General features: G+C 41.7%; 1 protein-coding gene across 1 annotated transcript; it reads left to right on the forward strand.

Annotated features, from left to right (window-relative positions):
• Window positions 1–1255: 1255 nt before the first annotated feature.
• On the forward strand, window positions 1256–14426 carry nampt2 (nicotinamide phosphoribosyltransferase 2). Its single transcript, XM_037490927.2, has 11 exons — window positions 1256–2141; window positions 4380–4515; window positions 4709–4812; window positions 4891–5019; window positions 5817–5975; window positions 6342–6472; window positions 6627–6852; window positions 7423–7542; window positions 8248–8388; window positions 10160–10285; window positions 11327–14426. Exons 1-11 carry the CDS (start codon window positions 2094–2096, stop codon window positions 11486–11488), a joined length of 1482 nt encoding a protein of 493 aa, XP_037346824.1. The 5' UTR covers window positions 1256–2093; the 3' UTR covers window positions 11489–14426.
• Window positions 14427–15556: the final 1130 nt, after the last annotated feature.

The following is a 15556-nucleotide window of genomic DNA, read 5'->3' on the forward strand; positions in this document are numbered from 1 at the left end:
GCGCCAGTCTCATCTTTTTCCATTCTAATTGCCGCGCTTGACTTCAAGGTGTAACTTTTATTATTGTTCGGTCTGAAACGGCGCGCCCAGTGACGGAGGGTGTAGCAATATTGTTGTCCGGGTGGAAATCGGGAGAAATTCTGACCACACATCAAATATGGAATGGAATTTTTTTATTTATTATTATTATAATTCAGAGCTTCAGAGTTTCTTTGAAGCTGAAGTTCTGCTGCCGGTTTAGAGTCTTGAGGACGGTCTCCTCGTGCCCTTTAATTAAAACATTGTTAGTTTTAATGCAGAATGATGGACAATAACAAGCTGCACAGTTATGAATCTAAACTCTGTCCTCAAACAGACGTAACCGTTGAACAACATCAGTCTCTGACACCACATTCGAAGTTATGAAGACTCTTCAGTACAGTAGTACAGTTAAATCTCATGTATAACCGCTACGGAGAGGTGAAAACCGGCAGAGCATTTCAGAGAAGACTCGCCGAAAACAGGCTACTCTGTGCGGGCTGAGATGAGCTGACCGCCCGGTGCTGGAGGGTCTGACGGTCCGTTAACTACACCTCACATCTCCATCCACGGAGCAGATTGTTACAAAGGCTGAATGTTGACAAAATTTGCTTTAACAACAAAAGTTGCTTCAACAACTAACTTCAGGTCATTAAATCACATTACGTTAGTTAAATAAAGTAGTATTTAAAAACGTCGACATAAAGTTGTGTTTATTTTCCTCTGTCGCTGTTGCTGAGGTGAAATGCATTCTGGGATATTTGGCTCTCACAAGAACAGACGAGCCTGCTCCGCTGCATGCCCGGGAAAATGGGCGGGGCGAGTCACATCCGGGTATTATGACCGTTCTCGGCCAGATGCGGACTTTAGAATTGGAACAGTACTCGGGCTGCGACTGATGACGTTTCACGAGTCCACGAGACCAAAAGTCCACACAACAACGCATATTGAGGCCGTTTCTCAATACCTAAGACGGCGAGAACGGACTCGCGTTCCCGCGAGAATAGACTCGGGAGACAGACTCGGGAGTCCTGACTCGCAGGTTCGGGAGAACGGAGAACGGTCATTTCCGCAGTTGGAACAGCAGCCGACTTGATGACGTCACCACGTCAGCTGGTCTTGCTAATACGTTTTTATTTTAGTTTTTGACTTAAATATTTTACTATTCAGTCAGAAAATTACATTACGTTACTTTAAAAAAGTAGTATTTATAAACTTCGACATAAAGTTGTGTTTATTTTCCTCTGTCGTTGTTGCCTGTTGCTGAGGTGAAATGCATTCTGGGATACTTGGCTCTCACAAGAACAGACGAGCCTGCTCCGATGCATGCCCGGTAAAATGGGCGGGGCGAGTCACATCCGGGTATTATGACCGTTCTCGGCCAGATGCGGACTTTAGAATTGGAACAGTACTCGGGCTGAGACTGATGACGTTTCACGAGTCCACGAGAACAAAAGTCCACACAAGAACGCATATTGAGAAAGGGCCTGAGAAAGGGAAAAATGGGATAGGGAAAGGGATAAATAAATGAACAAACCAACGACTCCCACACACAAAGACGTCACTCTGTAGTCTTCAACAAAAAACGTTTTCCACCTAGTGTTCTGGCGGTGAATTGCTTTGCAACAAGCGCAAGCCTTTTTGAACCATGAATTGAGAAGAGTCCGTCAACACAAGACGCAGACGAAAACGTAGACCCGGACACAGAAGCGGACAGAAGCAGACACGGTCGAAAATGTCGTAATGCTGCGTTTTGAATCTATTCAAAAACTACTGTCCTTGAATGCAGCATTACGTTGTTGTTCCGAAAGGCGGTGAGAGGGAGGACGTGCGCCTGGCCATGCGTACTGGAACCCCGCCCCTTTGCCATAACCCCCAACCGACAAAATGACTACTGCATTGACTGCTACACCGGCTTTGTAACCTCCGAATCCGAGTCCAGCAAAGAAACGCCGCGGTTACCGTCACGAGAACTCGACGTTGAGGTTGATTCTCTCTGCCGCTCTGTTGGCTTCTCCCTCGCACTCTAGAGACTGAAGTGACGTTTTACGTGGATTAATTCATCCACGACAACAATGGCAGCACAGGAATTTAATTTCTTGCTAGCGACGGATTCGTACAAGGTGAGTAGACTTGTTCTCCTTGCCAGCAGCCTCTTTTGTGGTTTTCCGGTGTTTCTATGCCCGACGAAGTGATATCCGTTTGTTTCGGGATACCACCGGCTAACGCGACACCTTTGGTCCAGGGAGTCACTAGACAGCATCGCGCGTGACGAGCACCCGCTTATAGGGTTCCCCTCAGCGTAACGTTAGTCGTTAGCAGTGTGTCAAACTGAAAGTAGCCGTAGCTATGCTATATGTGACCTTGCTATCGTGCACCCTGCACTTTGTTCAAACCAGGAGCTGGAATACGGGAGGTAACGATAACGTTATAGTCCTCGCCAGAATCAATGGAACTTAATGTGAGAAGATGTGACTGGGAAAGGCTTCGTTAAGTCCACACCTGACGTAGGTCACACATTCATCTTCACTGCGTAGGCGATAAACGCATTTTCTAAATATGGTGTTTCCCCCCCTAGATTTCCTACTCGGTGTCAGTGTCATGTAACGTTAATACATGCAGAATAGTTCAATCCAAGTCACATACCCGAACGAGTCAAATATGTATTTGGTACCAACCTTGAGTACAGTATTTCATAACACTATGCGTGTGCGCGCGCACAGTGGCTCGGTATCGCAAAGGGCCCTGTAAAACAATTGGGGTTTTCCTGTTCTCACAAACCTTCGGTTTCAGGGCACTTTCAGTTTCATTTCAGTCCAATCGAAACTGCTGTGAGGAGCTTTCACGTAGGCCAACACATCCCAACAGTGTTTGCCAACACTAGGTTGTTAGGTGATTACTTGCTATTGTACAACAGCATTATCCAAATAAATGCCTTTTGTAGTAGAATGCCAGGTGTCACTGTTAGATGGCATTAAAAGGTTTTACACTGGAGCCAAGTGGCGATGGTCTGGATGTTGACCAACTAGTGCCATGGACCCTTGGAAATAAGTCCAAATGTGTCATCACAATCTCTTAAAATAATTTGTGCCCATGTCAAAGTCCACTCTGTGTACTGGTAGGTGTTGGCAATAGAAGTAGAGTAGCCAGCAAAATAAAAAGGTCTTCTTCTACAGTAATTAACTGCGTTGCCCCAGTCTATTATATAGTCTGGTCAGCCTACAGTTTTAGAATAATCCGTTTTAAACACATCTGTGCAGAAAAATGTAATGATTTAAATCATTGGTAAAAAATTACCATCTCATTTTTGTCTTTTTTTCATAGACTCCTCTGGTCCCATAGAAGTCTATGAGAAAATGTCTCTTCTCTCTTTATTTATTCCCTCGGTAAACATTGTAAACATGAGATTATGTTGTCTGTTTCTAGTTTCAAGTCTTCTCTTTAATACAGAATGATGCTCAATATGTAAATGATGGTCTACTGAGAGTAAAAAAGACCATAAACCATCGGAGGTTTTAGGGTGGGGCTACACTCGGATTGACAGGTCTCCACCAAAGCCGTATATGGTGTCACTTCCCATCCAAATATGTTGCACTTCAATGGTTGCAAAAAGCAAAGATGGTGACGGCCAAATTTCCAAACTCAATCCACGTTCCACAAACCAATGGATCTGGTGCCGCTGATTAAAGCAGGGAGACCGGAGACCACTCCAAGTGTATGGTAGTCCCCCCCCTAAACCCAGAGGCCACGTTTCACTATGTGCCGTCGTTTGGACAAAAAAAGCTGTCAAAGTGTATAGGACCATCTAACATGCCAAATGCTTTTATGAGTCACCTTACATGTTCTAAGAATTACAGTATGTGACGAGTTGACCTTTTTCACTCGTTTAGGGTAATCGTTCTTGCAGGCTAATCTTTGAATAAGACACTGCCTGTTCTGTATTTTGTTTCTTTAGGGCCTTAAGTCATTTTGAGCCTGTTTTCTTGACGCTAGATTAGGGGGAAAGGAAAAGGGATATAAATAAGTAGCAGGATGAGGCTGAAGAATGTGGAGTGAGGGCCTCTTGAAGCTATTTCTTTAACTGACTGCCTGGTTGTTGCTGGTAATTATTCAATTAGTTCTGTAAAAAGAGCACAAGGAAAGACTTGTTCTTCAAGCCGCCATGATTTCTTACCATATTGATCCAGAAAACATGTTTACCGTTCACACAAGCATCACGTTGAGAAGCTTTACAGCTTCAGTGTGCTTGCTGAGTTGATGTGTCTAAGCATGATCAATAGATTGATATTGGGACATGTTTAAAATTTTCTGGGACCCACGGGCTGGCTGTGCTTGACTCTTGTCCGCGTCTTGTCTTTCAGATCACACACTACAAACAGTATCCTCCAAACGTCAGCAACATCTACTCCTACTTTGAATGCAGACGCAAGAAAGGCTCCCAGTTCAGTGAAGTGGTGTTCTTCGGTCTTCAGTATCTGCTGAAGAAGTACCTCATAGGTACAGTTGGGGTCCTACCATCTGATCTAAGGGATATGTGAATGTAGATCTATGTATACCTACATACATACATATATATATATATATATATATATATATATATATATATATATAAGGCACTCTGCTGTTGTAGAAAATATTGGCGGATGAAGTACCTTGTACTAACCTGGTTAGTGTGCTTTGTTGTCTGCAGGCCAAGTGGTCACAGAGGAGAAGATTCAGGAAGCCAAGCTCTTCTACCAGATGCACTTCAAACAAGCTGTCTTTGATGAGGGAAGCTGGAGGAAGATCCTTGAGGTAAACAAAGTGATGTTCAACCGGATCCATCATCATATATTTCCAACCTGAAGCTTAATGTGCTTGTAACCATCTCAGAAACATGATGGCCGCCTTCCTATCCGGATCAAAGCCATCCCAGAGGGGACGATCATACCCAGAGGCAACGTACTCTTCACCGTGGAAAATACAGATCCCGAGTTCTACTGGCTCACCAACTACATTGAGGTAAACTCACAAATGTGTCTAACAGGATGATAGGGCAGTATTAGATGAGACCAGGTGATGTGTTTGCCAATCACTGCCTAGTCTCTGTACTCAAGTCCAGAGTCAAATCTTCACCAAATGTGACAACATCTAAACAACAACAGAGTCATAATATGTGACATCTTAAAATGTATGTAGAGGCAAGTTTGTAAAAAGAAGTACTATTTGCTGAGAATGAATAGTGTTAAATCTGTGTCTGCTCTCTCACTATGCAAGTTTTTTGTTTAGTTTTTGCAATGTGCAGATAATTACACTTTCACAATATGTATTTGATTTTAATAAATTACCAACCATCAAGTATCAGTGATATTTAATCCTATTCAGCAGGGCTAGCATTAGCCAGATTCTTTTATGTTACGGTGGCGCTAAACCCCAAGTTTGAAACATTTATACAAACATGGACCTTTTTGTAGCAGAACCTCCGGTGTTAGAATGGGGTCATGATGCTGTAATGACCCTTTCTTCTGTTTTATATTACAAAAATAAGAGTACGTACAGGTACCACTTGCATTGTGGTTACATAAACCAGGCCCCTTTTCACTATAAATCTAATTCTCTGCGGTGCATGAGAGGCACACAAAAAAGAAGACTGCTAAAGGCTTCTCTCTCACTGAAAACCATTCCAAAAGACTGAGAGGTCACTTTTCATGTTTACTTTAACACGTACCAAGGCTGTCGGTGACACAGTATCGCTCTTATGGTAATCTAGACATCTTTTCTTTCTCACTCTTTCTTTAACCACCCCACCTGCTGACCAGACCATGCTGCTCCAGATGTGGTATCCCATCACCGTAGCCACTATATCCAGGGAGTTTAAGAAGATCCTGGCCAAGCACCTGAAGGCCACCTCTGGGAGCCTGGAGGGTCTAGACCTGAAACTGCATGATTTTGGCTACAGAGGAGTCTCTTCACAGGAGGTCAGCAAGACTGTTTTTCTGTAGTTAGTGAGGAACCAGCTTTGAAGTTGAACGGAGATGACGTCTTGCTAGTCACATGGCTCATTAAAGGCACAACGGTACCTGAGACAATGTGTGGATTATAATTAATAACACAAAATCCCCAGATGGAAGACGATGTTGTTAGTCACACATGAGGTGTGAAATCAGGTCAAGCAGGTGTAACATGGTTTGATGTTGTAAGATCAGTAGTCACACGTAGACCAGTTTTTTTGTTGGCTGAACAACCAACCCTCAGATACAAACAGGGTTTTCTCAGGTGTGGTTTTGAAGTGAACTGAAAGAAGCAAAAAGCCAAGTGATTCCTAGTGTCCACCTCCTCTGCAGTCTGCAGCATTAGGTGGAGCAGCTCACCTGGTGAATTTCTGCAGCACGGACACAGTCGCTGGGCTGCTGATGGCTCAGCGATACTATAGCTGCCCGATGGCTGGCTTCTCCATCCCAGCGGCAGAGCACAGGTACAACACATGTACACGTGGACACCATAAATGTGGTCATAATAAAAAAAAAAAACTTGTTTGACTGCGAGCGAACACCATCTTTAACTAATAGAATAGTATTAATAGCTCTAAGTCCAAAGATTGAGTTTGTTACCTCCTTCCTGTCGTCCAGTACCATCATCTCCTGGGGAAGGAGCCGGGAGAAGGAGGCGTTTGAGCGAGTTCTTGAGCAGTTCCCCGCGGGGCCAGTGTCTGTGGTCAGCGACAGCTACGACATCTTTAACGCCTGTAAGAACATCTGGGGAGACAAGCTGAAGGAGCGAGTGATGGAGCGCAGCCAGGACTCGTGTCTGGTCATCCGGCCGGACTCTGGAGACCCGGCAGAGACTCTGATTGAGGTACATGATGAGGCTGGGATACTCAGTGTGGGGCTCCAGCGGAATACATATGTATTGTTTCCATTCTTATTTGGGTCAATAAGGTCACTACATTTATTCTGTTATATTTACTGTAGATACAGTCATCTCGCTACTTGTCGTTACAAATTACTCTATGCACTCATGACTCTGCTGGAGTTCATGTTCTGTATTTCAAGCAGCACTAGCAGCTAATGGGTCGACTGCTGGAGAGAAACAAAACTAGACACCAAATTATGCACACAAAAAAGACATACTGAATTAGAATTCATGTGGACCATCTTACAGGCTCTCCCCGAGGTTCTCTTCTTTATTTTCTCCGCCAATAAAGCTTGTTTTTTTGTAAAATCCAGACTATAAGCCGCTACTTTTTTCCCACGCTTTGAACCCTGCGGCTTATACAACAGTGCGGCTAATGTATCATTTTTTACGGGCTAACTCGTGAGAGCGAGACACAGGTGCAAGTTACGGGCAACCAATCTGGCTGTCGGAGATTATCTACATGTGTAAATTGAAATCCATCATACAATTGTGGAAATGCACTTTCTGTAGGTCATCAAGATCCTGGAGGAGTGCTTTGGCTGTTCTCTGAATGTCATGGGATACAAGGTTCTGCCCCCTTACCTGCGAATCATTCAGGGAGACGGCATTGATCTCATCTCTGTGGACGAGGTGAGAGCTAGTCTGGTTAACCCTGCCTTCGTTTAGAACGTCATTTCTTTAACTTCCCACCTGTTGCACCAACCCCCTTTCCTGATTTCATCATCAATTAGAAACTTTTTTACCTGCTCAAGCTGAAAGGGGAGTTCAAGTCCTTATGGTGTGTAAAGCCTCGTATTTACAGATTTACAGTACAGGGCCAGCTTGGTTTCATTCCCACTTAAATTGCAAGGAGAATTTGGTTCAATTGGTGTGCTCCCTTAATGTGAGACGGTGACTGAGTGTCACTGTATCCCCAGAACTCAGCATGACAATCCAAAGTATGACAATACAGCCTTGTTTCCTCTTAAAGATGCATTTTCTGATGAAAGCCACTATCTGGGTTTCTCTTGTCATGAGATGCGTGGAAAGACATTAACAACTATTTCCCAATTTGGAATATATTTTAGTGTTTAAAAAAATCCTAAAACATAACGTTACGCACAATAAACTCTACACCGTGGCAAAGTGTCATGGGAATGTTTCAATTATTCAGTTGTTGGGAATCCCTTACTGTGTTTATAAAAAGTAAATATTAGAAGTTTTGGTCTAAAACCAATAATTAACATGGAGGTTTGTATATTCTATAAGGCCAGTTGCTGCCTTTACAGTTCCATTTCTACTGCTGTGTGTTATTAATACTACACATTGATTGTTTTTAATTGTTCTCCTGTGTAGATTCTTCAGAAGCTCACTGATGAAGGCTGGAGTGCTGAGAACGTCCTCTTTGGTTGCGGCAGCGCATTGCTGCAGAAACTCAACAGAGACACTCTCAACTGTGCCTTCAAGTGCAGCTACGTGGAGAGTAACGGCAAGGGGGTAAGTTCGGGGGGTCGCTCGCTTAATCAACAATTATGAGGGCCCCTCTAGGACTTGGGGATGTTCAAGGAGCAATCTGTTTGTGCACTTTCTAAATATTTTGCACTTTCAGTTCTATTTTTCAATAAAGGGTTGGAAATTAATGTTTTTATTTTTTTTTATCCGATTCATCGATTAATCTGTCGATTAATCGATTATTAAAATTATCGTTAGTTGCAGCTCTACCGTGCATACATATGTACTGGTGTGTCATATACACACACATGAAATGCTTACATGCATACAAGTGAAACACTTATACGTATATCTGAAACACTCATTCAATTCAATTAATTTTATTTTGTATAGCCCAAAATCGCAAATTACAAATTTGCATCAGAGGGCTTCACAGTCTGTACACATGCAACATCCTCTGTCCCGAAACCCTCACATCGTCACAGGAAAAACTCCCCAAAAAATGAAAAAACACCTTTGATGGTGTAATGATGATGGCAGCAGCAGGCGTCAGCAGAGCCATGCCAGGAGTCAGATCCACGGAGACCTGCTAGGCGAGAAAGTACAAAAAACTCCCGGAAAGAAGCTGAATTAGTGATGTACATTGTTAGTTCTTGTTAATACACGTACTGCATGCACATATGAAAAGGTATATAGTTGAACACTTATACATGCATCACTGAATCTCTTGCATAAAACGTTTAGATACATATGTTTCTTATATGTATGTATACGTTGTTTCAGTTATAAGTATGTATGCTCTGACATGAGAATGTGAGCGTTTCACATGTTTCCCATGGGGAGGGAAACACCCACCGCCCCCTTATGCGCAGAGATCAGTGGATAATTGTAAATGTAAAAAAAATGTACTTTAGTGTGGATGAAAATACATCCCACTCTCACTGCTGTAAAAGGTTAGCTTTATACAAATTAACTTAAAATTAAGCTATGTGTCAGTGTTCAGTTTACCAATAATCAATATGCTCGGTAATGACAAAGACGCTTGACAACAACACCACGTTTTATGTTTACGGGTCTGGCAGACAATGTTCCCAACAAGCTGCATCAACGGTCCAGCTTAGCTGTGATCCCATAGTCGACTACATATAAGATCCCTGTTATAGGCTTTTTTTTTTTAAAAGCTTAACTTCCCATGAAAGGTTTTTGGAAACGTTCGCCCCTTAGCGACCTTAACAATATATCACTCCTTTATCTTAGACACCTAGCAGTCCCATAAACACAAATGCCAAGCTAAAGTAATGCTGAACCACTTAGCTGGGCAACTTCCATCAGAGGATTCGGCAGCTTGATCCCCAGCTCAGCTGGTGTCCATTTTGATGTTTCCTTGCAAGACACGTAGCCGTGACTACAGTGTGTGAATGCTTGTTCCTGATGGACAGGTGGCTCCTGTCATCAGTGTGTGAATGGGTGAACGATCACATGTAGTGTGAAAGCCCTTTGAGTGGTCAGAAGAGATGCAGTAGCACAGTCCCCACTTTCCCACTAATTTGGAAGGGGCAATTGAGTAATATGGTCTAAATGTTATTGCCGTTCATCGCCCTACTGAAAGAATGGCAGCTACAAATGGCTATACTGTATGGCTGTGTCACACCGCACTGTAACAGACCCACACCTGTAAACCCTATGACCGCATGGAAACCATGTCTTACTTGTGCTATTAATTGTTACATCTGTATGAGACGCCTAGAAGAAAATGAATGAAAACAGGAGATGCTTCCGTCACAGATAAAGGTATTGAATGTGCTCTTTCTCACAGATGGACGTGTACAAGCAGCCGGTGACCGACCCGTCCAAAGGGTCAAAAAGAGGGCGATTATCTCTGAGGAGAAACTCTGATGGCTTCCTTGAGACAATAGAGAAGGGGGCGGGCAAGCCGGAGGAGGTTAGTTCTTGCAGTTCATCTTTAACACATACATATTGAGAAATTGGCCTTCTCTTAAGCATCTTGTTCCACATGTTTGTTGTGTTTCCCACATGGCTTGTGACAAACTCCAAATGGTTTATGGTTATGGTTTACTTTCATAAGCAGCTTTTCAGTCTTGCCACTTTAACATAGAGAGCAGATTTGTGGAGTACACAGCTAACAGTTGTCCTGTGGATCTTTGCAGCTCCTGCAGTCACCATGGGACCCCTTTGGTTGCTCATCTGATTTATTTTTTATAAGCTAACCCTGCTTCATACTTAGCTACAACTACATCCCTGAGCTGTTTGGTGAGCTCCTTGGTCTCCATGATGCTCTTTGTTCAGTAATGCTCTGTAACGAGCCCTGAGGCCTGAACAGGTGTCTTTATACTGTGAATAAATTGCAAACAGGTGGGCCCTATTTACGAATTATGTGACTTGTGAAGGCGATTAGTCGCACCCGATCTGTGAGAGGTTTCACAGTAAAGGCGCTGAATACTTTTCACATTTTTTTCTAAATTAATTTTGAAATCCATGTAAACTTCCCCCAACTTCTAGATGATGGACTATTTTTTGTTGGTTTATTACATAAAATCTCAATGAAATAAATCTGTGTTTATACCATGACAAAATGTGGAAAAGTCCAAGAGGTAATCTGTGGATCAAGAGATTTTGTTGATCTGATCTTTTTAAACAATGATAAGGGTTTTTGAAAGTTTGATTATTTAACTGTGGGTTTAAAAAGATGGGATAAAAGAAGTGGTTTTACAACAGTCAGTCACTCGGCCCTTCCTGTCTGGTACATGTCCCTACTTTGTAGAGACAGCTGTTTCTTCAACATGTGTGGTCACTCTAGTGATGTGCTCCTCCAGACGTCTGCCACATTCGCTGTTAAACACTTATCAGAGCATAATGAGAACATATTATCAATCATATTATTTTCTTGTATTGTCTAAATGGAATATAGCCAGAATGTGTTTATCTGTTCTTCAAAGCCTGCTGTATCTGCTCCGTCCTTTAGGATCTTCTGGTGACTGTTTTTGAGAATGGCAGCCTGGTGATGGACTACTCCCTGGAGGAGATAAGGAAGAATGCTCGTCTGAGAGACGAGGAGGTGAACCCCACCCTGCACAACCACGAACAGGAGCTGCTGCACAATCATATCATCAACGGGATTCATTAGAGCAGCCACCCAGCCTGGCACACTCTGAACAGGTCTAAACTCACAGGTTGCAGTGGAGGGAAATGAGCTTTTACAAGAAACGACAAAATATGAAAATTGTTTTATTGATTGCAGTAATCATCAGGTGTGTTGATTGTTTTACATTACATAACCAAGTCTATTTGTTGCATTTAGTCTTACGTACATTTTTAAAACCAGGAGAAAATGGTAACCTAAATGCGAAAGAAGACAGGGCTCACCAGGAGGATATATCGCTGCAGCCCCACGTTCTGCCCTTTTTTGTTTGTGTAAGTAACACAATCTGTCCAAGCGTTCAGTCCACAAATGAAGACTTCATTAAACTGAGCAGCAGTGCAAAAGCAGCAGAGAAGCAAATCCTGTTGCGATCGGCCCACAAAGCAAAGTCAATGGATATCCATCTAAATACATTTGTGTAAGAATTATAAACAAAAAACATTTTTTAATGAGTTGGATGAGCTGATGTCTATCCCACCGGCACTCTCACACTCCTACGGGCTATTTAGAACCACAAAAGTTTACCCCCAGAGCGCATTGGTGGCCTGTGGGAGGATGCCAGGGAACACGATACCACACCACCACCTCCTGTCTTTAACTGCAATGTAATTTTATTTTTATCATTCATACATTTTATCAGGGTTTATTTTTGTTTACATTAAGTACTTTTCCAAACCGTGAAGATGTATTTTCATAATCAATGATAAAAATCCCTTCCCTTGGTGGTGGTGAGGTCGAAGCCTTCTTTATTCTCAGCCAATGACTTGCACCCGGTCTCTTTTGCGATATCAAGTTAAACAAATGCTACCAAATGTATCCTGTTATCCAGGACAGGCAAAATGCTGACATTGTTACGCCTCAGTAGATGAACACATTCACACTAACTACAGCTAAGGCGTAGCACGGTTTGCTGATGCCACATAGCTAGCAGTGCTGCTGCTCCTGTGGAAAGGCGCTAACCAATCAGCTGACTACTTGATTAGGAGATAGGGGTTGTGAGAATGGAACCATGTGTTCTGTCACATATCCTACAAAGTATTAGTTGGATCACATGGTCTTCAATATTTTTGTATTGAACAATCTATCATTTGAGATCATGTGTTGATATGCAAATTACAAATAGTTACTGTAATGATGTTTTTGAAACAATGAAGATATTTGGCATTTCATCTTTGAAGGTGGACCAACTCAAATAGAATGATTCTTTTGTATCCATTGATGTTTGGTACAATACAGATTTTTCCCTAGTGAGTTATTTTTTTTGTGCAGATACACCTTTGAACACAGACTGAATTCCAAACTCAATATTTATACGATATATATATATCTCGGTTGAGGGACCTTCACAGAGCGCTCATCGTGTAGCTGACGAGGCTGACAGCACAAACGAGGCTGCACACTGAGCGCATGCATCAGCATTAAGGCTGCACTCAAAGAGGATTTATGGAAGTAGTCAATTAATCTAACGACTAATGCGTCAACTATTCTAACATTCTTTGAGACAGCTGATTAATAAAACAATTTATTCAATTAAATATGAAAAAGATGTCTGATTTATAATAATATTTCTTCTCTTAAAATCATCTAAATTAAGCTACCTATTTATAAAATGCCTGATCAGAAAAATAGTGGGAGGTTTCAAAAAGACAGCTATGACGCTGGATGAGTTTAATCACTGTAGACCTGAAACAACCGCTACAGTGATCACTGTTATCACTGGACCAATAAGACGCACAGTATGCAAATCCACCTATTTTTGTAATTAATGACGTGTTCATCTTCTAGTCTTGCCTTTGTCCTAACTCATGCGCTCATTGTGCTTGAGCTCATGCTACAATACGCACCGAGGGAGTCACTTGTTTCTCTGCTCAGACACCACCACGCTATATGTGGACGTAGACAGTCGGGTTTGGATTGTGTATTAATGGTCATTATTTAACACCAACTTTTAAGCTGCTTTTAGGGAACAGAGGCCTGTCACTGTGCCCTGCCCAGTTGAGTCCATTATGTAACCACGTATGCTGGATCCCAAAAATTCCATCTGGATTGGGGAAAGGCATCAATGACATGTCTTTAGACATTCAGTGATATTCTCTTACATACAGTCAGCCTCTATTGTTAAGATTTCAATCATCATTAAAATAATTTATTTTCTTTTATCAACAGATCTCGGATCTTGTTCAGATAACTGAATCACCTTGAATCTGATATAAAGGGCCATGGTCCTTTATTTAGTCATTTTTAAATGCATTTTACAAGTCCATCCAATTACCATTTGCAATCGTTTCCAACAACACATTAATTAAACAGTGTTTCTCGATTTATCAAACTTGTACCTCTAATAAATGGCTAGCTTACCTTTTCTAGATAGTATGGAGTGATGTGGAAATGGTCAGAAACCTTTATTCAGGCACAAAGGAATCTCGCCCAGTCAAATGTAACGTGATTACCTAACTGGAGCTACTTACTGACTGACGTAGAACGCACTCTAATTTGTAGTGGAAGGATCAGCTGGTCTGCTGCTGGATTCCTATGCATACTGTACGACTCCAAAGATACTTCTGCTTTTTTACACTTCAACTATAAGTTTGATCCTTCGGATTCTCTTTTTCTCCCTTTTTGTCCTGTTGGACAGGACTTGTTGAGCTTCTTTTCAATCCTCCCTGGTGTTCAGCCTCAGACTGTAGGGTCAGAGCATGCTTGCATCACATTTGAGACTGATGGTCTACACTGGACACAACGTTTTCCTTTTCATACATGACTTTTGTAAATATCTTTTTGAAAATGATTTGCTTTTTAACTTATCTGTATTTTTTAAAACCTGTCTTTCATTTGTTTGTGTTTTACAAACCAACCTTTTGTAATATTAAAAAAACAGTAACACTTTGGAACTGGGGTGAATTTCTTAGTAAAGAGAGAGTGTGACTGAAGGACCAGAATAAAGAACATCTTCTGTTTTCTGGTTCTTCGGTCTGGTCTTGTTTTCTCTTGTTCTATTTTCTGGTTTACATCTTTTATTTCCTTTTTTCTGGTTCAATTTTCTGATATATATCTTCTATTTCTTTCCTATATTTTCTCTTTTCCGTTCAGTTTCCTGTCCTTCTGGTTCTATTCTATTCTCTATGGTTTATTTTATTTTTTCTGGTTCCGTGAACCGTTGTGCACTTGTTTTCCAGATGCCACCGAAGAGGGCTGAATTCCTTTATGTATTAAGTCATTTTTAAAGATGTTCATTAGAATATATATAAATTTCCCTGGAAACTTCTAACAGGTCAAATGAGACCGATGCGTCTTGCTACCTATTTAGCCCAATAGTATCCTTTTTCCACAAACTAAAGCTATCGGAATGATTTGAAAGAGCATTGAGTGTGCTACTAATTGAATTTATACCTTATTCATCGTTATTTACAGTAAAAGGACTTTTCACACTTGCTCAGTAAACTGCTTTTGTCTTTGAAGCCACTGGAGGGAAGCAGTCAAACAGCTGAGAATCCAAAAGGCCGTGAAGCAGAGCTCATTATTCAACAAGCTATACGTTTCACTTTCAAAGGAATCTTCACACTAAACACGGTTTAAGTTGGTAGAAAGAGATTTGCCTGAACCAGTCTTAAAGGGTCCAATCCCCCAAACTAAACAATGAGGACAGGCAGCCTGAATTTGCCCCTAAAGGCTCCACACCACAAAACTTAACAGATTATATATCCACCTGTACCAGACGGGCCAAGTCCCCCTAACTACATTGCTCTCCAGAATTATTGACACCTTTTAGTAAAAAATAGCAAAACAGGTTGTGAAAAAATGTCTTTTATCGTCATGGAGAAAAAATGCAGAAATTGGGCAATGCGCTGTATCTCCCCATAAAGGTATGAAATAGAAATCTCAAGGCATGTTCTGTGATGCATTATGAACATGTGCAACAAATTTTATGATGTTAGGTACTGCCACGCCCTTAACAAGGTATTTGATTCCCGTCTTCTAAACACAATGAGATATTAACAATCCTCAGATAGGGTTTGATGGTGTAAATCCAATAATGACTCATGGTAAACTTGG

Source organism: Pungitius pungitius, chromosome 8 (genome assembly GCF_949316345.1).
Source record: "Pungitius pungitius chromosome 8, fPunPun2.1, whole genome shotgun sequence".
In the NCBI taxonomy this organism is placed as follows: Eukaryota; Metazoa; Chordata; class Actinopteri; order Perciformes; family Gasterosteidae; genus Pungitius; species Pungitius pungitius.

Bases quoted from the DNA above. Each gene is read 5' to 3' on its own strand.
- nampt2 (XM_037490927.2), top strand. From the start codon at position 2,094: ATGGCAGCACAGGAATTTAATTTCTTGCTAGCGACGGATTCGTACAAG. The intron at 4,813-4,890 runs GTAAACAAAGTG...TAACCATCTCAG, and splicing joins GCTGGAGGAAGATCCTTGAG to AAACATGATGGCCGCCTTCC. The intron at 5,976-6,341 runs GTCAGCAAGACT...CCTCCTCTGCAG, and splicing joins GAGGAGTCTCTTCACAGGAG to TCTGCAGCATTAGGTGGAGC.